The 24,961-nt window shown below is 45.4% G+C and overlaps 9 protein-coding genes across 9 annotated transcripts; 3 read left to right on the plus strand and 6 right to left on the minus strand.

The window, feature by feature from the left end:
- Positions 1-4,845: 4,845 nt before the first annotated feature.
- Positions 4,846-6,656, plus strand: L199_003218 (uncharacterized protein; the record flags this gene model as incomplete). The annotated part of the gene is made up of 7 exons (XM_064888954.1): positions 4,846-4,938; positions 5,021-5,240; positions 5,334-5,365; positions 5,431-5,518; positions 5,608-5,822; positions 5,907-6,252; positions 6,340-6,656. The coding sequence occupies 7 exons, from the start codon at positions 4,846-4,848 to the stop codon at positions 6,654-6,656; spliced, it is 1,311 nt and encodes a 436-aa protein (XP_064745026.1).
- Positions 6,657-6,767: 111 nt separating this feature from the next.
- L199_003219 (uncharacterized protein) lies at positions 6,768-9,544 on the minus strand (the record flags this gene model as incomplete). Its single annotated transcript, XM_064888955.1, has 11 exons — positions 6,768-6,875; positions 6,932-7,120; positions 7,175-7,309; positions 7,375-7,886; positions 7,946-8,147; positions 8,205-8,362; positions 8,419-8,652; positions 8,721-8,964; positions 9,024-9,111; positions 9,171-9,346; positions 9,401-9,544. The coding sequence occupies 11 exons, from the start codon at positions 9,542-9,544 to the stop codon at positions 6,768-6,770; spliced, it is 2,190 nt and encodes a 729-aa protein (XP_064745027.1).
- Positions 9,545-9,820: 276 nt separating this feature from the next.
- Positions 9,821-11,036, plus strand: L199_003220 (uncharacterized protein; the record flags this gene model as incomplete). Its single annotated transcript, XM_064888956.1, has 5 exons — positions 9,821-10,147; positions 10,204-10,569; positions 10,629-10,737; positions 10,798-10,857; positions 10,921-11,036. The coding sequence occupies 5 exons, from the start codon at positions 9,821-9,823 to the stop codon at positions 11,034-11,036; spliced, it is 978 nt and encodes a 325-aa protein (XP_064745028.1).
- Positions 11,037-11,182: 146 nt separating this feature from the next.
- Positions 11,183-11,467, minus strand: L199_003221 (uncharacterized protein; the record flags this gene model as incomplete). Its single annotated transcript, XM_064888957.1, has 1 exon — positions 11,183-11,467. The coding sequence occupies one exon, from the start codon at positions 11,465-11,467 to the stop codon at positions 11,183-11,185; it is 285 nt and encodes a 94-aa protein (XP_064745029.1).
- A 752-nt stretch (positions 11,468-12,219) lies between these two features.
- L199_003222 (pre-mRNA-processing protein 45) lies at positions 12,220-14,311 on the minus strand (the record flags this gene model as incomplete). Its single annotated transcript, XM_064888958.1, has 6 exons — positions 12,220-12,712; positions 12,791-13,688; positions 13,762-13,876; positions 13,948-13,989; positions 14,056-14,230; positions 14,295-14,311. 6 exons carry the CDS (start codon positions 14,309-14,311, stop codon positions 12,220-12,222), a joined length of 1,740 nt encoding a protein of 579 aa, XP_064745030.1.
- A 382-nt stretch (positions 14,312-14,693) lies between these two features.
- On the minus strand, positions 14,694-17,057 carry L199_003223 (uncharacterized protein; the record flags this gene model as incomplete). Its single annotated transcript, XM_064888959.1, has 1 exon — positions 14,694-17,057. The coding sequence occupies one exon, from the start codon at positions 17,055-17,057 to the stop codon at positions 14,694-14,696; it is 2,364 nt and encodes a 787-aa protein (XP_064745031.1).
- A 447-nt stretch (positions 17,058-17,504) lies between these two features.
- Positions 17,505-20,678, plus strand: L199_003224 (uncharacterized protein; the record flags this gene model as incomplete). Its single annotated transcript, XM_064888960.1, has 5 exons — positions 17,505-18,137; positions 18,256-18,789; positions 18,847-19,066; positions 19,130-19,646; positions 19,715-20,678. 5 exons carry the CDS (start codon positions 17,505-17,507, stop codon positions 20,676-20,678), a joined length of 2,868 nt encoding a protein of 955 aa, XP_064745032.1.
- Positions 20,679-20,893: 215 nt separating this feature from the next.
- L199_003225 (uncharacterized protein) lies at positions 20,894-21,413 on the minus strand (the record flags this gene model as incomplete). Its single annotated transcript, XM_064888961.1, has 2 exons — positions 20,894-21,197; positions 21,343-21,413. The coding sequence occupies 2 exons, from the start codon at positions 21,411-21,413 to the stop codon at positions 20,894-20,896; spliced, it is 375 nt and encodes a 124-aa protein (XP_064745033.1).
- Positions 21,414-22,220: 807 nt separating this feature from the next.
- L199_003226 (uncharacterized protein) lies at positions 22,221-23,315 on the minus strand (the record flags this gene model as incomplete). The annotated part of the gene is made up of 5 exons (XM_064888962.1): positions 22,221-22,506; positions 22,570-22,668; positions 22,750-22,851; positions 22,941-23,036; positions 23,104-23,315. 5 exons carry the CDS (start codon positions 23,313-23,315, stop codon positions 22,221-22,223), a joined length of 795 nt encoding a protein of 264 aa, XP_064745034.1.
- Positions 23,316-24,961: the final 1,646 nt, after the last annotated feature.

A 24,961-nucleotide genomic window follows, 5' to 3' on the forward strand; every position in this document is an offset into this window, starting at 1 on the left:
GATGAATGATAGATATGTACTGTGCTTTGGTCCGAGCGGTGTGGGTGTCTTTAAAAGAGCGGTAAGAGGTACAAATTTTGGAATCTGTTTGAGGAACAGAAATGGGATAGATATGTATATAGTATATACAGGAGAATGGATGAGGATGAGGATGGGGACGCTATGAATTGATGGTAGATGAAGGATGATGGATGAATGATGATGATGATGAGATGTGTTGATGATATACTTGTAGTATATAGTTTAACAGGGGAAAAAAGGGGGGGACCTGACTGAGCTACACTGTACGATCATACAGTAATTCTCTCGGTAGATTGTTTGAAATGGAACCTGATCTAAAAACAAACCAAAGAAAGGGAAATTTGGAAAACGAAAAAGCAGTAGAGGTAAATCAGGGTGTTGGTTGGCGGGTGGGAAGAAGGACGAGTGCGAGTACAAGTGCTGCTGACTACTTGTAACGTGGAAAGAAAGAAAGATATCCAATGACCAAAAAGAACCAATGATATGAGGGGGGTTGGGGATTTATGCTTTCGTTTCTGTTCAAGGTACACGTTACGTGCTACGTTTACGCCTCTCCGATATACTGCTCGCATGGAAAAATCCCGTATCGGAATGAACCAGGTAGCGTATGGTATGCTTCGTGTGGGTATATGGGTATACGGGCCAGAACATAGTGAATTCCAAGGCACTTTATCAGAGGATTGAAGATGCAGACAAACAAGGCACTCAGGGACAATCTCGAATCTCTCGAAATCGAAAAACATTGTGAATATTCTCCTTTGCCGTTTGCTGCACTCGATCAGGGGTATCACGCGTAGATAGATATACAACATACATACATCCACAGACACCACGCATACAAGGTTGGTTGATATCAGATACCCCTTTTTCACCATCACCCATCCCCATTCAATCAGTCTTCTTCAATTATGGACTTACGACCCTCCTTTATCATGCACGAATACCTTTCGATCGCAAGGTCTTACCATTTCATCGGGACGGGACTATTCGGTAGAAGGGGCTTGTGCTCAACTGAATGTCTCGAAACGGATATGATGTTGGTTGTCAAGGATCTCGTCTTACCTCTACCTCTGTCTGCGAACGGGAAGCTTAAAGCAAAAGCAGCGTACTGGTCTGGTAAGCAAGCGAGATTCCAGAACAACGATCATTGCGTGGCGTGTACTAGCGTCGTCTCGTTTCGAAAAGCAAAAAGATGAAACGAGGGGGTTTCATCAATCCTGACCTGCCTCTTCTCCGTACCACCGAGGTATATCATTTTTGTGTTCATCCTTAATCCGAGTAGACCTCATCATGGTTTGGGATGAAACGGAGACTACTAATTTGACCACGACAAAGATAATCGGCAAAAGGAGATGAAGTGGATGGCTTGTGCGGCTTCGTTTCAGAAAGAACATCAATGCATAGATATGTTTGTACCTTATTTCGCCACCGACGTTGATCAAACATATCTTATATGATCCATATGTTGGGGACGACTTCAAACATGAAACAGCTGATGATAATGAGGCGTCGACATTCATATGCAAGTTGACATCCGTCATCCGTCAACGTCGCTGGATATGTGGTCACAAGACGCAACTGACCATCGTCTTTACAAGTCTTCGTGTGTCCGTTTCCTTTACCCCAGATCTCGTATTCATACCAGCCACTTCGTGTCCAACACTTTCCGAAGAGTCTAGACCTGCATGTGATGACGCCAGTGATCTTGTTGCTAGCCTCCTCTGATGAAGAGCTGAATCGCGAGTGGCACAAGGTGTATTGAGAGACCTTGGTCGTCAGACTCCCGGCCTGAACTCACACCCAATGCAAAGTCATCAATTTCCTCCTTGTTCTCTTCCGTTGTCGGGAACAAGAGGTAAAGTACGGTCAGTAGAACAACCTTAGACCCAATAGCATGGCGTGGCTAGTCTGGACTCTCTCTCTCTCTGGCTGTGCGTCTAGTCTGGTTGACTAGTCATAAGCTTTCCAGACTCATCATTCTCAATGTCTTGGTGACTTGTTCGATTTGGAGGTACAACTGTACTGCCACAATAAATGAACATACCAAACTAGGGGCGCAGTCTGCGGCTCAATTCCGGCACCCGCCCGCTAGCACAGTAGCCAGCCAAACAAGCATATTTCGAACCCCTGTCGTAACACATATAGGCTTCAAAAGATGCAGTGAGTGGGTGGAAACTAACTTTGTCCAGACTCTTTTCATGCACTATCGTTCTGGGGTGACAGTCTTCTAATTAGTTCATATCGATTGCCACAGCTAGCAGCTTCCGGGACGCATTTTAGGGATGTATCGGAAAAGTAACTTAGCGCAGGGCAAGTGGAGGAAATCCAAGAATTTCGTTAGGCACAGTCCGGAATTCCCGTCCAATTCTTACAAATATTACTGGATGTAGATCTTCAATGACAAGATGAAATGCGGTAAACATGATTCTAGACTTTATACCACAGAGAAGATCATTAGCATGGGGCTACACCGTACGCCGTATACCTTAGCTTGTTGGTGTGAAGATGAGGTTCCGTGAAGCAACCGAATGATGTAATAACTTGCCGTTCTCTCCATGAATGCGGCAAGCATGCAACAGAGATCACGCCAGATCAAAGAAAAAGCCACATCTTATTCTTAAATCCATATGATTTCAGATACTAAACCGTCAGGCACAGAGAAGAAAACGTTTTTACTTGTGAGGACAGGTGACATCCCTAGCCCGAATTGTACGCAGACGAGATCTCCGAAATGCTTGGAATAAAGTATGAGTATGACTGCCGCACGGCATTGCCCACTAACAGACGGCGAGCTTCTGCGCCAATAGCCACGGCACAAGATGGTATTCGTGGACATCTAAAATTAAGGTCCTATCTCCGCCTCTGTCTTAAATTCAAATACGAGTAAAGATGGAGGTAGGAGGGAGAGACAAAGAGGCGAAAAAAAGGTACGAGGGACTATTGCAGTACATCATAAACTCATGGAAGGGATCTCGGCTATAAAGATGATGTGCCTGTGGATGAGATACGATACTGTACATACAACAGTTGTAGCAGATGTTTTGGTTCGATGCTCAGTCCAATGACCTACTTGTCGTGATCATCAAAGGACAACCAAAGGATCATCGTACCCTTCGAAGTTCTTCAAGGTATACGCGGAATCGAGGGATGAATGCTATCGGGACAAGTGTTGGACCGATGATCATTTCACCGGTTGTACAGTGGTGTTATTTTGAATGACGAGATTGCAATTCCGTGAATTATGCACCGAGAGATGGCCTCATCAGAGACTTTGTTACCGGCAGCCTTGAATCTTAGAATTGTTCTCTCCTTCCCTGGGCTTTTTTTTCGAAAGTAATTGACAACTCTTTTCAAGAGCATAGGGAATGACATCACACATACATCATCTATAGTACATATCATTCGGGTGGCACTTTTTAGACCAAAGAAGAGGCGACTGTTCCTTACAGAGAAAATGCGATCGAGTGAGATCCACCATGTATCCTCCTCTCAAACCACACTTTCCTCTGTAATCCCCATTACCGGTTGACCACTAGAGTGACTGACTATCTGAGTATCACATTGTCAGGCTGATCATCGAGTTCCCCAAAGATATTTTTATGGATCTCCTCAAACAAGCGTTCATCATCTCCAGTCCACGGATCTGATACGCTTGGTTGGGAGGGCTCATCATCCGACGAGAATGCTGTAGAAGTTGATTCGTCTGGGTGGGCAACAACATTGATCCACAGATACGACCTGGTCACAAATGGATATGAGCCATCAAGTTGTATGCCTTTAGATGCGGGGGTGCTAGGTGGTCACTCTTGAGCCACCTCCCGTCCTGGAAGTACGTCAGACTTGGTAGTCTGAACTGGATAAGTGGGGTCTCGCTGAGCGTGAGCATGAGATAGTCGCACATGATCTGCTGAGTCCGTTGCGTAAGTGTTCTGCGAAGAGGCAGAGGGCACCACTGTCGAAGAAGCAGAAGACGTCGTGGCAGAAGTGAATCCAAGTGGGTCAGGGAGTTCTTGTTTCCTTTCCAGAGTGGAAGTCTGCCATGGATGTTTGGGATTGAAAGTGCATTGATTTGCTGTATCGATGCATCTCTTACAGCTTCTGCCCGGGAGGCGTCAGTCATGAACATAAGAATCAGGACGATTACCCTTCCGCATAGGGCGGCACACTCACTCTTGACCCTCATCCCTCACACACTTGATATGGTTGGTCCTACAAGATTCACAAGCCAGGACCGTCCTGCGCCGTCTGAGTATGTATGTATGGCTCGAGTTGTTTGACGGAGTAGCCTCTTTGTCCATTTGAATTCAGTACCTCTCAGTGTAAAGTCTAGGCCTGAAAGGCTTTGTCGCGACGGTCAGTAGTAAGTTGTATGACAGACCAGACTCTTTTGAGACTCATGTGATTAGGACAACATATAATTGACGAAATGGACGTTCGTTTGACTACTTCTACAACTGTGTGGACTAGCGGAGTATACAGTAGGCTTAATTCAACTATGATCTCCTGCGAAAGAAACGCCATCGGGAGCAACATCAGAGCTTCATCATCTTGTGTGTTCGCTCGGAACATATCCCGATGTCTTCTTCTAAGTGGTTGACCCGTCATGAGAAGCCTGTCCTTTGTGAACAGCAGGTTGATGATAAATTGCTGATGACGGAACACCATTCCGACTTGGCCGCCACACTTCAATTTCGGCTCAATTTGATCCATCATACATGACACGCGTCCCAATTCGCGAAAACAGTCTGATTTTACCACTTCTTCCTGTCTTAATACAAATATTGGCCATCTGGTTACCAAGCAGCGGAGTCGACGAGTGAAGAGATGCCTCAAGATGCAGAGCTGATAGGCTCATACCTTTCCTTGGGATTACAAGCATTGATACCCATAGCTTTAGGGTCATTCAAATCGCTTAAAGTGAGTTTTACTTCCCTTGCATCCTTTCATTACCCCACGACGATGTCGAAAATGGTCGGACACTTATGAAGACCGTACTCAGACACCTGAAGAGACTATACGCAAACGAAAAGTATCTCGCAAGACTCAATTATTAGATGGGGCAGAAGACGAAGAAGAAGAAGAAGAGGTGATTGAAGAAACGCTCACTTGGACGGATTCACTCCTTTTCCCTGTATTTGGTTCGATAGCGCTGCTGGGTCTATTTTTGATTTTGAAATATGTCGGAAAGGAATGGATAAATACTATACTGGGCTTCTACTGTAAGTGGACTACCATCATCAGCATTCTCTTGGTTTCTTAGTCGCAATGTGAACGAGGGGATATTCTTGCTGATGTACGAAATGGTTGATCAGTCACGGGAGCTGGCATGTTCGCAATGCACTCTGTAAGCTTGTCATCACCTAATGATCACAGATCAAGGGCTGTGCTGAACTCGCTCTTGACGTGTAGACCTTCTCGTCAATTGCCATATGGTCACTCCGTGCGTTGGGTCGCAAACCTACGACTTATCACGTTAGAATTTCAGCTGGGATTCGACGTGAGTTCTATCCTCTTTCAATAAAACCTACAATATATCATCTATGAACATCGCTAGAAGTATGCTAACACAAACGCAATCTCAATCAGAGGTCTTTCATCTCCCAACCACACTCCCATCTATGATACTCATCCCCATATCCATCGCTCTCCCCCTTCTTTACATCCCACTCGGGCGACCTTACATCCTATCTAACATCCTTGCTCTGAGTCTGTCAACAGCGACATTAGCATTGCTAAAGCTAGATTCATTCTTGACTGCTTTCCTACTACTAGGCGTTTTGTTGATCTATGATATCTTCTGGGTAAGTACATCAATCATCTCTCCTAATATTTCGATAGTCAATTTCCAACCGTCCTTGCTGTACTGATACAATATATGTTTGTAGGTATTCGCTACTCCAGTCATGGTCACAGTAGCCAAATCAATAGATGCGCCCATCAAGATCCTCTCTCCCAAATCATCACCTTTCGGCCATCCTAAAGATTTCGCAATGTTGGGATTAGGTGATATAGTCGTACCAGGTCTAGTCATAGCTTTATGTCTGCGATTCGACTTGCATCGATATGCCAAATTTCATCCTCAAGAGGAAGTTACAACCAGAAGTAGATTCTCAAAACCGTACTTCTATACGGGGATGATAAGCTATGTGGTGGGCTTGGCAACAACTATGGTGGTTATGCATACTTTTAGAGCGGCTCAACCTGCTTTGCTGTATTTGTCTCCTGCTTGTAGTGAGTTGTTGTTCCCCTTTACCCAAAATTTTGGTTTAGTCCTGCCCTTGGAGAATTCAAAGTTGACAAAGGCCCTTTTGCATATAGCTTTAGGTCCATTACTTCTTGCTGTTGTGCGAGGCGAACTCAAGGATCTTTGGGCATGGTCTGACGCACCTACCGAAGAAGAAGAAAAGAAACTCTTAGATGAGACTATCGAAGCTGCTTCGGAGGTGGCTATGAAAGCGAGAGCAGAAGTCAAGGCTCCTGAAATCGAAGCCGCGAAGAAAGAAGGGGAAGTTGAAAGCAACGGTAATGCTCATGGTACGACGCTGATAGAAGAGGATGATAGCTGGATGACAGGTGGAGTGGTCACTCCTGATGAAGGCAAAGCGAGAAAACGTAAAGGTGGTAAAAAGAAGTAAATCGCATTTACGGCACAAGAACACCATAGATAGGCTGATGAATCATCAGTGCATGCATGGTATCAATACTATCAGCCATATGATTGGACTATATACAAAGGTAGGTATGACTTATTGACGCAAACTTCGTCGATACTTGATGAAAGCTGTCAAGTTTTCGTAAACTTCTTCACCTTGGGTTCTGAGTTGCCTATCTTTTCGCTTATCGATCTTCTTGACCTTTAAACATCTCCTATTAGCTGTATCATAAGGAACGAAAAGGACAGGAAACTTACTTCACTTCTGACCTTGGCTACTGTTCCACTCAACTGAGTCAAGAATCCACCCTGAACGAAGACTGGGGAATCATAAGATCGAGTTTCATCGGCGTAAATGTCAATGATGGCGTTCAGTATAGCAATGAGGACCTCAGCAGAGAGAGACGGTGAAGTCGTGAGAACCTGTATGAGCCAAGTGCCGATGACCTGACACGGACGGGTTGTCAGCCAAATGAAATGGCATTTATCGATTGAGCTCACCTTGTTTTCGTCAACCGAGACATTTTCTCTGGCAGCAAGAGCAGAAAGGGCTTCAATCACTCGCACTTTCGCGACATCCGATCTCAAAACACTGGTGCAATCGATTAGAGTTTGGATATTGTTACTTTGTACATCCTATGTGATACCGATCATTAGCTTTGTCGGTCAGCGTCGACATCAGAGAGGTGCAGAAAGCTTACCAATTGGCTAGGAGCCACTTTCACAGTTCCCCATATAGAGCCCAATGCCATCTCCAGAACTTCTACACGCATCTCTTGACCTTTCAGCTTCATGGCATCAGGTTCGGAGCCAAGGGTACCGATGAGAGCGAACATGTCTGACCATATTTGTTGAATTGGAACGGAACTCGCCAATTGAGATACCGCATCAGACCTAGATGGCAGAGAAGCAGCAGTAGTGAGAAGAAGGTTGTTGAGAGCTTCCAAAGCACGAAGATGGAGAACCGAGAGGACGGAAGTTGTTGGTGGATGTGGTGAAGGCTGATTGTTCGCAGGAGGGAATGAAAGTGGAGTGAGGTGTGAGAGAGCTGTAAGTCGAGCTGGCAGCTGCAGTGTGTTGAGCAGGTGAGAGAGAGTCGCGCCTGGATTGACCGGAGGCGCACGGCTGTCTTCCACAATGGCGAAAGAGGGATCTCTACCCATCTCTATGAGGTCTTCGTCTGCGAGCATCTCTTCCATGTCCTCGTCCTCGTCTGACGGATCAATCTGGTATCAGCGACGAAACGCACTCCTTTTCAGAGGCCCAACTAACCTTCCTGCTCAGCAATTGCCTCAGCACTGTTCAATACTGGTTCCTCGTCCTCGTCCTCCAATCCCGCACAGATGGTGGTCAACACTTCCAAAGCGATGATGACAGTGCTCAGGTTTCGTTCAATCCGCTCCAACGACACCTCAGCTGGGGATTGATGATCCGTCTTCAGGTCCTTCCCAAGGTTGAGAATGCCTTCTTTGGGCTTATTTCCAGATGTCAGTTTCTGATGCGTCTCTTCGAAATGTCGCATGTAGCTCACTACTTGCTGTACAAGCTCCTGAACCCTATTGACAACATGTGCCAGATTGACGTCCAACAAGCCATTCACCAAAGGCAGTATAGTCCCGCTCGTCAAACCTGATACGTTGACTCGCTCGTCTGTTCTTGAGCCGACCAGTACACAATTCCTTATCACTCCTATTCATGATATCAGCGAAAGAGCAGCCAAGGAGAAACAAACTTGCACGACATACCGGAAACAAGAATCCTCCTGAGAAGAGCTCTTCCATCTGGGAGTTCCTGCTCTACATCACCGTTTGTCTGCTTATCCTTTCCTTTGCCTTTCCTAGCTTTGGCGTTCTGACTACTTTCCACGGGCAGATGGTCCTCCTCAATAACGCTTATTATGGTTTCTAAGGCATTTGGATAGTTGACAACAGCTTTTCGGAACGGAGGATTATCCTGAGTGAGCGAATAGAGCGCTTGCGCTGGGAACGAAGCATAAATTAGCTTCAGCTATAAGGTCAGTCAAATTACGATAATCGAAGCAACTTACAAGCCGCAAGAGTAACACCGATACTAAGCGATGCCCTTCCAGCTAGAACCTTGATCAAAAGTCCTTCACATCCCACTGCATTGACAGCTGCTAGTGTCTTAGGGTTGGCTTCTGCCAAACTCCATAACAGGGAAATAACATTCTCGGCTAGCGAAAGGAGATGTTTTCGATTTTGGAATTGCTCGTCAGTCTGTTTCTGGGGTTGAGATGATGATGATGATATGGAGTCGATGGTGTTGGAAATCTGCAAAAAAAGGTCAGAATAAGGTCGCTCATGGGTTTCACATCGGTAGATGAGCTCACCTTGCCGATGAGGACTGTGAGATGAGACATGATGCCCTTGTTGGCCATTTCATTGCAGATCTCATGACCACCATCGATAGCTAAGTTTCTATACACCAAGGATCAAATCAGGCCCTAACATCGATGAATTAATAATTGTTTACTTACCTCAAGGCTCCCGAAGCTTCTACAAGTACCTCATCCACACTATCAGACAATCGCTCAATGAGCTCACCAACGACATTTCTACTTTGGAATAATCGTCTGGTGGCCGCATCGTTATGTATCAAATTACATATAGCTGCACATGCCCAGGTCCTATCCGCATATTCTGGTGATTTGAGCTGTATCTCCATCTTCAGCCAAGTTGTCCTGATTTCGCATCACAAACCACTCACCTTGTTGAGGATCGGTAACATCTGTTTCTCTTTCGCTGGATCAGCTTTACCGTCCCCCTTCCCACCACCCAAGTGGGCATCTGGTACTCTCAGTGGGTTATGTCTCCTTCCTTGAGTCTTCTTCTTGTATTGTGCTTTACCCATCTTGCTTGACTATGCTTGTTTATCCGGTCAGAACGCTATGTATAGTTCAGAGATCAATCCAAAATTGAACAATTCAACTTTTATAGGAGGCATTTGCACCTCCATTCTGAAATTATCGTGATGATGACCGTGGGAAGGTGGAGGTTAAGCGGTGACCCACGTGGTAATCTGTCGATCAGATATTTTATTTTTGATTTTCAGCATTCACCCAGTATTTTCAAAGGTAAACAAGGTGCTCTTGTTAACATGATACCTTCACTTAGTAATCAGAACAGAATGGTGCAGACAACATCCAAGGTACCGCCAAAGACCGGAGGTGACGATCTCGATGATGGTTTAGAGCTCGACCCTGATTTCCTTGCTGGCTCAGACGAAGAAGGTGGCTCAGAAGTCGAAGGTGAAGATGGTATATCGGAAAACGGAGATGGGGAATTGCCGCCACTAGAGGGTGAAGAAGACGAGATTGTAAGGAGTCCCATAGCCGAAGGTAAGAAGCGCTTGATTGAAGAGGTAGAAGCGGATGACCGCGAGGACAACGAGGAAGCGAAAAAAGCCGATAAGAAGAAACGGAAGAAGGAGAAAGAGAAGGAGCGTAAAGCCAAAGTAAGTGAGCTGTCTGCCTCACGATCTTCATCCGCCAGAGCTCATTCCATGAGCAGAAAAGACAGAACCAAGCAGGTATACCGGCAGAGAAGTCTCTCACCCACCTAACTCCCTCCGAACTATCCTCAATCTTACTTAATTCGATACGCGAGTCGTACCCATCAGCAAGTTCAGTCGAATTAGACGATATAACTATCCCAGAATCGAATCTACTCTCGCCTCCAGATTATACACCTTCAACATCCGAGACAGATCCCTTCAAACCTTTGCAGCAGCGTATCGAAAGTCTGCTGAAGCCTCTGGAAAAGAAGAAGTTGGTAGTTGGTCAACCTCAGGTGATCATACTCGCCTTGTCGGGGTTGCGTTGCGCAGACGTAGTGAGGGGCGTGAGGGATGTGAAAGGGAATGGAGAAGTCGCGAAAGTGAGTGGATGTTCGGCGACGTTACATCATTACGAGTTGAGCTAACGCTTCGATAATAGCTATTTGCGAAGCATTTTAAGCTTGCCGATCAGGTCAAGTTCTTACAGAATAAGAAAGTCTCAATAGCTGTCGGTACGCCGGCAAGAGTTGGAAAACTCCTGATGGAAGGTCAGTCAGTAGTAACAAAGCTTTGTGCGAACTCGGTGCTGATATCTGACAATTCTGTAGGAGCGATCAACATCACGTCTGATACCGTATTACTCCTTGATGTAGGTCATCAAGACAGCAGTGAGTTTGCCTCTGAGTACATTTCTACTAGTCATATACCAAAGCTAAATATTTGTTTCCCAGAAACAAGAACTATACTGAATCTACCCGAAGTCCGAGACGAACTATGGAAGTCTGTCTTCAGCGGTAAATCGAGGGAGACACTGCTTGGCGGCGGCATACGTATAGGAGCGTTCTGATACTGACCATCGTCAGTCATGCTCTGTCTCAAAGTCTCTGGGGATAGATCGGTTATCCAGAATTGCATATGCATATATATCATATCAAGCAAAATGGAGATCGTCGATGCTGGCTATGGTCTGGTGTGATGGCCTGGATTACAGGCTCAGTAAAGACCAAAAATTGCAGCATTAGCTCTATCGCTCTGAGTGGTCGGCTGAGAGGTATCCTTGGATCCTTGTAAACTCGCCGCAGTGGCACTCTGCGAACCGGGAGAAAACTGGTAATCGGTTCCGGGCTTGGTCGGGTTCAGGTCACTCCCATGATCAGCGGTGTTGAGCGGGGCATATCTGGCTGTGGAATCCGCTAAGATCTTGTCCAGTGCTGCGGAAGGGTTATATGGCTTGGAGCCTGTGGTGGACGTTTTGTTATCGGGTTGAGCAGAAGACATCCTGCGAGGACAAATTGGTGACAGTTCGTGAACTAATGTTTATAGGTAATAAAAGCCTGTGGGGATAGCAAGTTGAGAAGGTTATAACAGAGAATGACTTAATTAATGCTTGCTGGTATTAACAAGGATGACAATTCTGCTGACATTCGGCAAAGAAGCCATTTTCGATGTAAGGATGATCATCGAAGAACCCAAAGAAAGGATCTCATCATGCTTTTTAGACTTGGAATTTGCAGTATAGCCCTACCTTTCGTCCGGCCTGTGAGGTTTTCAGCAAAATTTCAGTGACGCCTGTCCCACTCCCACCATCGCAGTTATGACGGTATAGGTATCCTTTGCCTTTGTGATGTTTAATTGCTTCTTAGGGTACTAAGGAAGTAAATCTCCCACAAGACCTCAGAGAAAAGAAAGGATTGTGATGGTGCGTACTGGGAATAATTCTAGTGCTTTGACATTGAAATTCGACAAAGCAACCTTGACCCTTCCCAGAAGGGAAAGACACCCATACGGCGTCACCTTCGAGGTAAGCTTACTCAATATGTGTATGGATGTAATATTCATGGCATGTAGATTTCCCGCCAAAGTGCATACGCCATGTTCTCATGTTATCGTAAAGACAAGCCAAGTCAAGCTATGTTAAGTGAGAATGATAATACATGCAGATTGACAATCACCGAAACGTCAACAAAACCTACTCAAAAGACACTCATACCAATCTATCCCACGCAAAATACAATAAACCACCTATGAGATCAATCGTCTCTGGCTCTTTTCCTTCTTTCTTCATCCCTATCCTCATTCACCCTCTTACCACCTTTCTTAGCGGCATTCATGAATGATTCCACTCCGAACGGATCGGACGTTCCATCCAAGGCGATGATTGTATCTTTCTCAAATTGAACCGGGCCTTCTCTAGCTTCGGACGAATCGGCACCTTCGAATCCTTTCGTAGCTTTACCCAAGTTGAATCGATCTTTCTCCAATTCATTTCGGATACCTTCTTCTGTACCTCCACCGTAAGACTCGTCATTGCCTTTACCAGACCCAGCGGACTTGTAGATAGCAGCTGCGGCTGAAGATCCTTGGAATAAAGGTTTGTCGTACAGGTTGTAGGAATCTTCTGAGGCGAATCCGGTAGATAGGGATTCTCGATTGAATAATCTTGAATCGAGCAGGGTTTCCTTGGCTGCAGTCGGTTTGGCGAGACCTAGGGCAATCTTCTCGGATATATCTCTGTTGGCTTCCCTACAACCATTGCAAAATTTATATATCAGTTGAATATTCTTCTCAACATGATAAGAGTTGTTACAAGTGATAACTCACCTAGCCAACATTTTAGTCCTCATCTCACTACCCATATTACTCATTCTCATTTCCTTCTCTCTTTCCTTCCTCTTCTCGTTTCTAACCTGTTCTCTCTCCTTTATAGCCTCTTCATCCTCCTCCTCCTCAGAGCCCTCATCTTCATCAGACTCATCCTCACTCGCAGAATCGTATCCACCCAATCCCATACCCAATTCCTTCGGTGGAGCGGTCGCACCAGCGGACGGAGCAGAAGAAGTGATACCTGATCTTTCTTCTCTTGCTTTCTGAGCCAACAACCTCAAATTCTCTTCTTTCTGCGCTTTCTCCTTCTGAGCTAATAATTGTTGCATCTGCGCTCTCGCTCTGACTTCCTCTCTAGCATGACGATCAGCAACATATAGTGCTTCAGAGAATTTAGCGAAATTATCATTGATATGAACATCTTGTAAACCTCTTCCATCAGCTGCCAACCTCTTATCTAAAGGTACGGTATAACCCTTATTGTTCTTCCAGTTGGATATACAGGGAGGAATCATCCAATCTTTCTGATCTTGGGCCGTAGCAGGTCTAGGAGGAGATTGTAACACTGGTGGAGGAGGTTCGGCAGGTCCTCGAGGGATCTTTTTATGCTTGAATCGAGCAGGTTCTAATGGATCTTCTTGTACTTCTGTCATCTTGATGATACGCTGTTTACCCTCGCCTGAACCTTGGTTGGCAGGCGTATAACGGATGTATGTGGCGTCATTGTTGGTCTTCGGGACATGTTTAGGTTGAGCAGCTTTGATTTTTCCATGTGTTATCCTCTCCAAAGCTAGTCGAGTTCGCTCGGCGGTGTCGTTGATGGATGAAGCGTCGGGTCGTTCCATCTCGCGCTCCGCTTCTGAGACGTCTGTACGGTTCGCAAGTGGTACGAGGTCTATGAGGCAACGAACATGACGAATAAAGATCAGCTATTATCCATTTGAAGTGACGATGGTCAGCTAGCTCACCTTTGAAACTTGACTGGACCTTTGATCCGGCTGCTCGGCCATGTTGAGCAATAGCATCGTATCTCACTAGTCCATCTTGGTCCACTTGAAGTGCTAATGTGGTTCCGGTTCCGGTCTACAAAAGGAGTAGACATGAATCAGCTTTCGTATATCTTTTCCCGCATTACCAAGCTGAGGAACACTCACCTTCTTTCTGCCCATATCTAAGGGATACTGAGCAATATGACACTACACCCCCAGAATCCCATCAGCATAAAGATCCATCCACAAATCCCAGGAAGAGGACTGACTCACCTCAGGATAAGCACCACCACCATTAAAATCTGCTGCCGTCTTGGGCTTCCATCCTTTTCTACTGCCATATTTGGGTATTTGCGGTCCTACAGGTAGTGCCGATGAAGAAGATGAGGAAGAAGGCAGGACATCTTCGTACTCTGGCATAGGGTTATGGAGGGGTGTAGGAAGGGCACTACAGATAGATGTGTCAGCTCGTGTCGTCCAGCTCGAAGGGGAAGAACAAAAAAAGAGCTTACCGTGCTAATGCTGCCATTTTGTTGGTGCTGTGCGATTGATAAAGCGGATAAGGCCTGACTGAATCTTGTTAATTTTGATGATGATGAATGGGATTGGAGAGAAATGAGTGATGTTGAGCGGCAAATTCACAGATTCCACCATACAATTAATGGTGTCACAACAAAGATAGAGACCACTTGGAGTGGCGGGGAAAGCCGGTGTTAGCGCATTGTGGCACTCGTATTCACATCTGCTTCAATGTTGACAAAGCTAGAAATGGGTATCACAGATGAGATCATTTGCATATGCATACGTTTCTCTGCACGATGCATACAGGAGGCTACGGAAGTGAAATGTTGTACTGACTGGGTATAAGACTAATGCGCGGTATATATTTACATTTTATGGGTCCCGGGCGTCTACTTCTTCTCCATCTTTAACAACTTCAGCGCCTCAACCGTAGGCACCACCAATACATCCTCGCTCATTCCCTTCAACCTCAGAACCTCCATCAACTTATCCTGAACTTTCGCTTCTTCCAATCTATTCATCTCTATCCGCTGTTCATTCTCTTTCAACTTTACAGTATAGGTAATGAGGTTGAACAAGATGATAACACCTCTATGTACCATCTCGAGATTAGGTAGAGCAGGAGTGGAAGAGATAACAGGTATGATCTCTCCGTCTTCAACATATTCCTCTTCCTCCGAATCAGGTTCAAGCATCTTCGATATTCTCCTCCAAGGTGATTTACTTCCTGTCGTGGTTGTTGATGTCGAAGAGATTTCGTTTACGTTTGAATCTAAGATGATTTTACAAGCATTTGGAGATTCGGTAATTATAGCTAAAGCTCCACCGGCTGCTAGACGAGTTTGTAGATCATCTATCCCAATGAGTATCAACAGTATATTCAATCTTGATTTCACCCTACTACTCGAATTTTCGCTCGGGCTACCATTTTCACCTGAGAAATATTCGTATCCTTTTTCGCAGCTTATCAAATTACATAACAGTTGAGTTGACGCTCTTCTAATCAGGTCATTCTCGTCCAGCAACAGTTCTTCCACTTTCACTATTATCCTCACTTCATCCTCTTTGGTAGATCCAGATCCTTTCCACGAGTTTGATGATTTGATGAGAGGTTTGACGGAAGCTGCGACTATGCGATTGGCAATTGATGGATCGATCGAAGCGATGTTGGTCAAAGCCATCAACGATTCAAACCTTTGTAAAGAGTTTGAAGATGGATGTATCAATAGATGATACAATGGTGTAAGCGAATTCAACGAAGTTGTCAAATGTGGTGGAGGGAACAACAGATTGGGTGGCGTGGTTATAATCATTTTAGCCAATGCTTGAAACGAGGGAATCACATCAGTTTCTTCGCCATCCCCATTGGATCGTTTGATAGCTAGATTGAGTAAATCCCTCGTGATATTCGATAAGACTTTAAATCCACCATCTCTAATGAATGACAATCTATCATTCTGATCTTCCACCAGATTCCTACATAACCTTCCTAAATTCTCTTTCACTTTCGTACTTTCCGATCTATACAATCCGTTCAATGCCCCAACCACACCAGATCTCAAAACCAATTTCGTCCTTTTCCTAACTTCTTCTTCCGACTCATATTTCTCTTCGTCTTCATCTTCTATGTTATTGGATAATTTCGACTTATTCGCTGATAAAGCCATTGCACGTAATTTGGCAATCTGTTGATCTTCCGCCGAAAGTTGGACCTTGGGGTTGGTGAGATTGAGTAATATCGTACTTAGTCCGAAACATACTCCTGTATCTCTCTGATCAAGTGGTACGGTGAGGTCCATACTTCCTCGAGGAGTTACAGGTAGACTACCGCCTTTAGGTGATATCGTTGGCGATAGGCTAATGAGTGATTTGAGGAATTTGGTGGAGGAAGTCAGGGTGGTTTTGTTCTTGGGATTGAGGGAGAGGACTGCTAGACCTTCTATAGTAGATAAGATCGCTGAAGAAGGCTTGGTAGATGATGATGTATTCTCGATAAATACCATTAATCGCCTACAGAGCTTTTCATCGTCCATACCTAATTCTTCATTCGTTATACCTCTTGATTCATTATTGTCACCTTGAGCCGGGGCTTGAGCTGAAGGTGCAGGAACCATTTCTTCCTCTTGTCTACTCATTTTACTCAATGCTACCGCGCACAGCACGCTCAACTCCTGATCCTTCTCTTGGTAGTCCATTGCTCCTCTCAACCACTCCATTGCTCTAGACCGGACCATCTGTCTGCCGGATATAGTCCCCGCTGCAGCAGTAAGCAATTCGGCCAACGCAACTTGGAGTGATGAAGGTAATTCGGCAACTTCCAGTAATATACCTAATCCATCACCTACATCTTCCAGCGGTGTAGTGAGGAGCTTGACAGTTGCGTCTGGTGACAGAGGGAAGAGGGACGATAAGAGGTATGTCAACGGTAAACATGATTCAGGTTCGGTCGATTCTTCTACACTCTGGTTCACTCCAGGAACAAAGGTCGATCTAAGATATGGATCGAATGTTGAATAGATGTGATCGGTCGAGGACTCCTTCGTCGAGTCTGGATGGTGCGATGTGGAGTCGCAGAATTTGGATAGACAAAGATATGCGAGTGAACGGGATTGACGAGTAGCAGACGGTACGAGTGATCTAGCTAAGAGCGACACTTCGGATCTGGACAGAGTGACAAGTGAGCTTGAGAGAGTAGCGAGTCGTTTGAGGAGGGTGGTGAGTTCATCCTCGTCTCCCTTCGCACTCGCACTCATCTTGGGTGACTCGGTGACTCTGCTACAGGAGGTGATAGCGATTGATCTGAGTTGGATTCGACCAGGAATGCTTGAGTACTGAGACTATCGTGATATAGTCATCTGTTTGCTTTCCCACGGTGATCCGGTGGAGTCTCTCGGTTAAGTCGCGTAGACATGTCAGAAGCTGCGAGATTATCGTTGATCGTTCAGATTTGGAGTTACTCAAGTCTGACCCATCTGACAGTATCGTGACTACCTCAAAAAAGTAGAGCAACAGAGTCAAATTCAAGCACGGGATCTGGCTGTCCCCTCCTCAAAATCTGACCATCACCCAAAAGAAGCGAAACGAGCGAAAGGCGAAGAATATAGGGCAACGCGAGGTCGATCAGCTCTTCCTGTAATTCTATACCTGCCAGCACCGCTCCTCTTCCCTTCCCCCTTCGTCCACCCCGACAAGCCCTCAACATGCAATCCATCCCGTTTCTGTGGAGCTTGCTGCTCTCCCTACTGCTCATCAACCCTACGCAAGCTATCCTTCGGCCTCGAACGCCACATCCCCGATCATACGATACCCACACATACTACGCTCTAGAACTGGATCCTTCCACGTCACTTTCCATCGCTTCTTCCATATCATCTGACCTGGGCGTAGAGCTCGTAGAACCTATAGGAGAACTAGACGGTTACTGGCTGGTTCGCAGGGAAAGCTCTTCGTCCTCGCTAGTGAAGAAAGATCTTCTACAAAATGACCCAATATTGAAAAGATGGGGATCTCTATCCAGCAGTCAAAGTAGTAAACGCAGTTTGACTCCTTTGACAATCAAACAACGTTCGAAAAGATTACATCTTCCATCCAAACGGTCCCCTCATGTATTAGATGGGAGGGCCGATACGACCGAATTGTTATATGCTCAAAATGAATTGCAGCTTAAAGATCCAATGTTGGACCAACAGTGGCATCTGATAAATACAGAACTGAAAGATATAGAATTGAACGTGACTGGAGTATGGGGTAGAGGAATAACTGGTGAAGGTGTACATGTTGTTATTGTTGATGATGGATTGGATCTGAATAGCGATGACTTGAAAGATAATTTCGTGAGTTTATAACAGTCCTTGACATCGTTTCTCACAATCCCACAAAGTCTGAGCTCTAATCCCGTTCATTGCTACTGCTTACTGACGGATATTCTGTACATTTGGTATGCATCGATAGTTCGCCGAGGGTTCATACGATTTCAACGACCACACCGAACTGCCTTTACCGAGACTATCGGATGATCAACATGGTACTCGATGCGCGGGGGAGATCGCAGCTGTACCCAACGACGTATGTGGTGTAGGAGTATCTTACCGATCTAAGATAGCTGGTGTCCGAATTCTTTCAGCTCCAATATCAGATGCGGATGAAGCGGCAGCCTTGAATTACGGATATCAGCTAAATGATATATTCTCTTGTTCATGGGGTCCACCAGATGATGGTAAATCAATGGAGGCGCCCGAAGGTGTTATTCTCAAAGCGATGGTCAACGGTGTACAGAAAGGACGAGATGGTAAAGGATCGATTTTCGTCTTTGCAGCTGGTAACGGTGGTGGAGCAGATGATCAATGTAATTTCGATGGATATACAAATTCGATTTTCTCAGTAACGGTCGGAGCAGTAGATAGGAAAGGATTACATCCTTATTATTCGGAGATGTGCTCGGCTATGATGTTCGTTGCTCCAAGTTCAGGAAGTGGTGATCATATTGTGAGTAACTACCCATTTGTCGATAGAACCTCAGCTAAAAAGTCATGATGTACGTAGCACACAACCGATGTCGGACAGAATAAATGTGCTCATACCCATGGCGGTACCTCCGCTGCTGCACCATTGGCTGTGGGAGTGTTCGCTCTAGCCCTCTCAGTCCGACCGGAACTCACTTGGAGGGATGTCCAACATCTCTCGGTACGGAATGCAGTATTTTTCAACAAGGATGATCCAGATTGGGAGAAGACTGCTGCCGGTCGAATGTACAGTTACAAATGTATGTTAATCTATGATTGATCATCCCGCGTCTGATGATGCTGATACCTGGACTGTTTCGTAGATGGTTATGGCCGAATCGATGCAGGTCTCTTTGTGGAAGCCGCTGAGAAGTGGAATTTGGTCAAGCCACAGGCATGGTTTGACTCTCCTGCCGTTTATCTACCGACCACCGATGCCCCAGCAACATCGACTGCTGAGCGTCGCCAGGAGGATTCGACCGTCGTGGCTAGCCCAGATGAGGGATCAACTTCACCATCGACAGGGGCAGAAGATCAACCATCGAACCAAAACGAAACTACTCCCAATCCTGAACCTGTCGTCGTACCTACTGGATCATTCATTACCGAAGAAGGTATAACGTCAACATTTGACGTCACCAAGGACATGTTGAAAGACTCCAACCTAGAAAGATTAGAACATATCACTGTTCGAGTTTGGATAGACCACCAAAGACGGGGTGACGTAGAAGCGGAAATTACAAGTCCGAACGGAGTGGTCAGTGTACTAGCTAGACCGAGAAGATTTGACGATGCCGATTCTGGATTCCCCGGTTGGAAGTTTATGTCGTTGAAACACTGGTAAGTGACTCACAAAATTCTGTTGCACTGAACTGGAAACTTACGATGTTATTTGTCTTGGACTGTAGGGAAGAAGATCCAGTTGGAACATGGACTATCAAAGTGAAAGATCAATCGAACCCCGACAAGACTGGTCGATTCGTTGCGTGGTCCCTACAATTATGGGGAGAAGCTATCGATGCATCCAAAACTACACTATGGGCACCTGCAGAAGAAGGTCAACCAGATCAAGAACAAACAGGATCGGACCCATATGCAACTACCACTCAGAAACCCAAACCTACCGATCATCTTCCAGGGGATCACGGAGACGCTACTGGAGAAGCTACCAAACCCGGTTTAGTGTCTACTACAAAACAACAATCCGAACCTACTTCGACCGCTAGCGATGGGAATGAAGAAGGTTGGACGGAACCTACAGGAGTCAGTGATGCAGATGCGGATGAAGGTTTCTTTAGCGGTATAACGAGTCTATCGGCCAATTCAACTTGGATAGCTGGAGCAGGTATGATCATCCTCTTATCTGGAGTTGGAGTCGGTGGATTCTTCTATTACAGATCGAGAAGAAGGAATAGGAACTTGTTCGGATTATCGAATAATGGTGAAGGTGCTAGAGGAGCTTATGAACCTGTTGGTGAATCCGAAGATGTACCTATGGGATTACTCCAGAAGACGAAGAAGAAATTCGGTAGAGGAGCAGGGGCAGGAGCAGGTGGAGCTGCAGGATCGAAAGAGTTGTATGATGCGTTTGGAGATGGGCCGAGTGATAGTGAAGATGATGAGAGTGGAGATGAAACGACTGGGTTGAGATATCATGATGATTTCTTGGAAGATGATGGTGAAGAACATGGACATGGTCATGGAACTCGAACAGTTCCGGAAACAGAGTACAAGGATGATCCTGAACCTGAACCTGAAGCTGGGTCACCTGATGAGAAAGGGAAGATGAAAGAGACTGTAGCGACGACAAGTGCGAGTGGAAGTGGAAGTTCGAGCAGTTGGCAGGATGCTGCTGAAGATGTGAACAGGTAGATCAAGTGAATTATTATCGTATGGATCTTGCTTGAAATGCAAGGACTGTTTTTCTTGATTATATTCTCATCATTTTGCCTCATATTGTGTATATCTTATATTCTCTTTACATGTAGATTCACAAACCTCATCATATCATATGCATCTGCTTCGAAGTAAAACTATGAACATTAGAATTGATCACCATCGAAGGTGGCAAACACAGTACGACTGCTTTAATGCCAAGGAGCTCCTGGTCTTCTCGTAAATTCATCACTGTTATCCCAAGCAGCTTGAAAGCCTGTACCTGCTTGATCGGGATCCAGAGGACCTGAGCTGTGATTGGTATGTTCTAGAATTTTATCAAGTTGTTGATGTGGGCTCATGCTAAAATGGCTATCTCGCGTAGAACCTGGCAGTGAATGTACTTGTAGCTGTTGATCGTATTCTTCCTGAGGGGCGTACGGTCCACGCCGTTTTCGAGCCATGTTGTTTGTACATTCAGTTCCTGGGCCCAGCTCATAACATCGTTGACATTTGCTACAGCAGGGTAGCGCGAAAACAAAAAAATCAAAAAAGAATCATATGGATGTGAATTGAGTTAGTACTCTAATAAACACCGGTCGCGGCATCTTGACATTCTCACAAATACGGGAAGAGGATGGAAAAGGAAGAAAGAACTCACCTGGGATCTTCAGAGGAAGGTTCACATCTACGATTCGCCTTGCTAGTATAGCAATTATCGCATGCTTTCATGTTTCGAGTTGTCTTGTCTGGTTTTTGGTTCGGTCTGTAATGACAGAAATCATGTCACCTCAAGGGATGCAAAAATAAATAAGTCAAGTGTCAGTTCTGGCACGAGTCTTTACGAATAATTTCTCGATTAGAAAACAGACGACTTACTGCTCAAGTTGCCATTGGGTCAGCATAACTTCCATCCCTGAAGGACATTTGCTGCAATGAGACTTATTGTAATCGCAAGAGCTGCAGGATCTACAGTGTGTAGAGTACAGTACCAAAGAGATTGAGATTAGATGAAGGTAAGATCGAATGCACTAGGCCAGATTCTCACCTCCCTTCCCATGTTGGCTGACACCGACATTTCTTTTGTCGACAGCTCTGGCAGCTCGTGTGCTTACTCCCAGTAGATTGCCCTGTGCTCATGATAGGCATTGATGAGCTTGAGGAAGTGTCCATCTCGTTCAGGTCAATCGCAAGCAATAATGAATATCAAGCAAGAAATTGCCAGATCAGCTCATCTAGCCTATCGTTTATGTATATGTATTTATCATATGTGGAAGCTACGTTGTGATCCTGTCTGAATGGGTTCAATCTTTGTACAGGCACCCAGCACAAGCGTTATCTGGATTCGAAATGTTTGGTTGACTCACAGTCCGAAATAAACTCAGTCATAAAGGAGATCCAAGAGGTGTTGACGAACGCCACCTGAGGATCAGGTAAGATGTAGTAGGCTAAACATGTCCGTACTTGTATATACATATTATTGTTGGCAACGACCATTACCGTTGCACCCAATCCATAGACCTTCATCCTCCAAGACAGTCATATCATGTATGTATCCATGTCATCCTCATCAAAACCGTCGAACAAATCATCATCTGGGATACTAGAGTCGACAGGGTTGCAAGGTAAGGTAGAACCACTAAGACTGGGATTGAGAAACGTATCGAGCTGTCCTTGACAGTCGTTTGTGGGCCACGACTCGGGCATGGTTTTCCATTCAGTCAACTGGGATACAGCTCCTGAGTCGTACGTGGACAGGTCCATCGGCCCTATTTCTTCAGTATTTCGGTTTCCCGCAATCGCCGTAGAGCTTTGAGTTGCTGAGCTGAATGAAGGGAAATCGATTTAGCGGGCCTACTCTTGAACGGGTTCGAATGGAGACACTCACACATCTGCTGGACAGCCCATCAACTCATCCCAAGTACCTCTCTGACGTTTGATCTGGAAGGTACAAGGTCGTCCCTTTTTGGAACAGCGAGTACATGTTCTAGCAAATGGATGTCAGCCTCGTCAATCGTATGTATTCTAAGTCATCTTTCGAGATTAACCGAGCTGAACAAGGACTTACGAGCTTCCATCTGGAGGAAATTCACGATTGGGATGATTACTATCTGTATAACATTCATCACAAGCTTTTGAGCTTCTTGTCTTCTTCACTTTAGCCGGGGCACTATTTCACGATGGACGTCAAATTACGCCCGAAGGTCGAACGTCGACGTAAATCCGAGCCAACGAATACACGTGAGACATAGCACTAACTTTTCTCTCTGCCACTTTGCCAAAACCTCTTTGAACTCCTCCGGACAGAAACTGCAGGGCTCCCTCGCTAAATCACAAGGAGTACACGACGAGGCGCTATGCATGAGGTAGGACAGTCAATCAGCCAGTCAGGGAGTGATTAACCTATGCCTTGGGGACTCACCCATCATGACTTGTTGGATCGCATCTTAAATGTTTCTTTGTACATCTTCCACAACGAGTCTTGGGAGTCCCCCCACCATGTCGTCTTCTCTTTGTAGATTGTTCCGATCCGGCTTCTGTATCAACCACGTTCGAGCTGGTGGTGTCGAAAGAAACGGTAGAAGCTGGAGCGGTCGTAGCGTTCGCAGCATTACCGGTAATGTCGTTGTTCATTGTTGAAGTGGGATCTTCTAAGGTTTTTTCAGCCAGGTCTACAGAAACTAAGACAATCCGCCTCTGCTCTGTTATGACGATGTATTTGGCTCCTCGTTGGATCATCTTGAGCTGAGATTGGAGCAGAGTGAGATTTCTGAGAATGAAAGACTTTTGCATAATTGCTGAGTTGTCGTGACCTCTTTCTCCTTTGTTGAGACTACTCGCGAGCTGTACTGTCACTGTTACACCTTTTGTGATTGTAATCACATGAATTGATCTCCGACACAGTCCAGCACTGTGACTGAGCATAGTGTACAGGAACTCCCTTCTTTGTACAAGTGTTAAAGGAGGAACCAATCGGTTCTCTGCAAGTAACTTAGTAGGAGCAACACCCTAACTCGGTATATCTTGCAAGTTCAACGACGGAGCGGTACCCTACGATACGTTCATTCACCTTTTGATGTAATTTGATCCATTCATCGACTCTCGATTATTCTGTCAGTTGATCATCACTGATTCTCCACTCTCCCCATCTCGTGTTCCCTCATATTTGTGTTATCACGAGTCGACGAGAAGACACAGTTAGAGTGTTACTTCAAGCTGATCATTCGACTGTCAGTAATTGACGAGAACTTGAAATCTCGATATCAATTGTAACGTCATCTCCTCGGTGATAGGAGAGGCGCTGTACTTTAATCCAGTGCAGGTCAAATTAAACTGTTTGCCCTCCCCTCCGTTGATTCCGGTGTTTGATGTGAGTAGAGCAGTATTGAAAAAGCATCCGCGATGTAGGATTGTGGGGAGAAGGGGAATACAAGAGTTACACCGTTACTAGAACGATCGAACCCTGATATGCAAGGTAAGGGAGTGTTGCATTCCTTTGGCTTGTATGCCTACTACTCCTCATATGAGAGAGAGAGAAGAGGAGAGAAGAGTAAGCTTACGACCAGGAACGAATTACAAGATCAAATCGGCCCGTTGGCCTCCACTTTGAATTATTACCCGTTTCACTCATTCACCACAGCACAATTTGAAATTCGCCATGGGAGAAAATAAAATATATTTACGAATTTTTGCAAATTAGATATGGAGTGACGAGTGAGTGAAAATCACCTCTGCACTGTAGAGCCAGAGCCAGAGCCAGAGCTGATTGTTGGTTGTTAGGGGAATAGACCAAAGGGGAGACATGGTCTTTTTCCGTCCAAGTCACTCGTTAGTTGTTCATTTACATTCATCATCCATTCAATCGATCATCAACTAGACAGGAATCGACACGTCGACCTTCTTCTTCGATACTTCCTATTCACCCGACCTACCCCTGCTGTGATCAGGATAACGCTTGCTCGTGGGTATCCTAGTCTCATTGGCTGTTTAGATAAGTTCAGATCCGTGGGAGTCGTTTTCAGTGGAGTGGATGAAAAGTGTGGGAAATGAGGAGACTGGTCGTTGGAGCGCATCAGATGTACATGATGACTATGTTACCATCGCACGATGGTAGCTTTTCACACTGAGCAGAGGTCAATACGATGAAAATGCACAGAGAGATCGAAGGGAGGATACGTGGAAGTGTTGAATGGCGAATGTTGTTCTACACTCGTATCAGTGACAGTGGAATAATGGCGTGCCATCACCCCATTTTCTACCAAGTCCATCATATCTACGAT

The sequence above is a fragment of the Kwoniella botswanensis genome, chromosome 1 (genome assembly GCF_036426115.1).
Source record: "Kwoniella botswanensis chromosome 1, complete sequence".
NCBI lineage: Eukaryota > Fungi > Basidiomycota > Tremellomycetes > Tremellales > Cryptococcaceae > Kwoniella > Kwoniella botswanensis.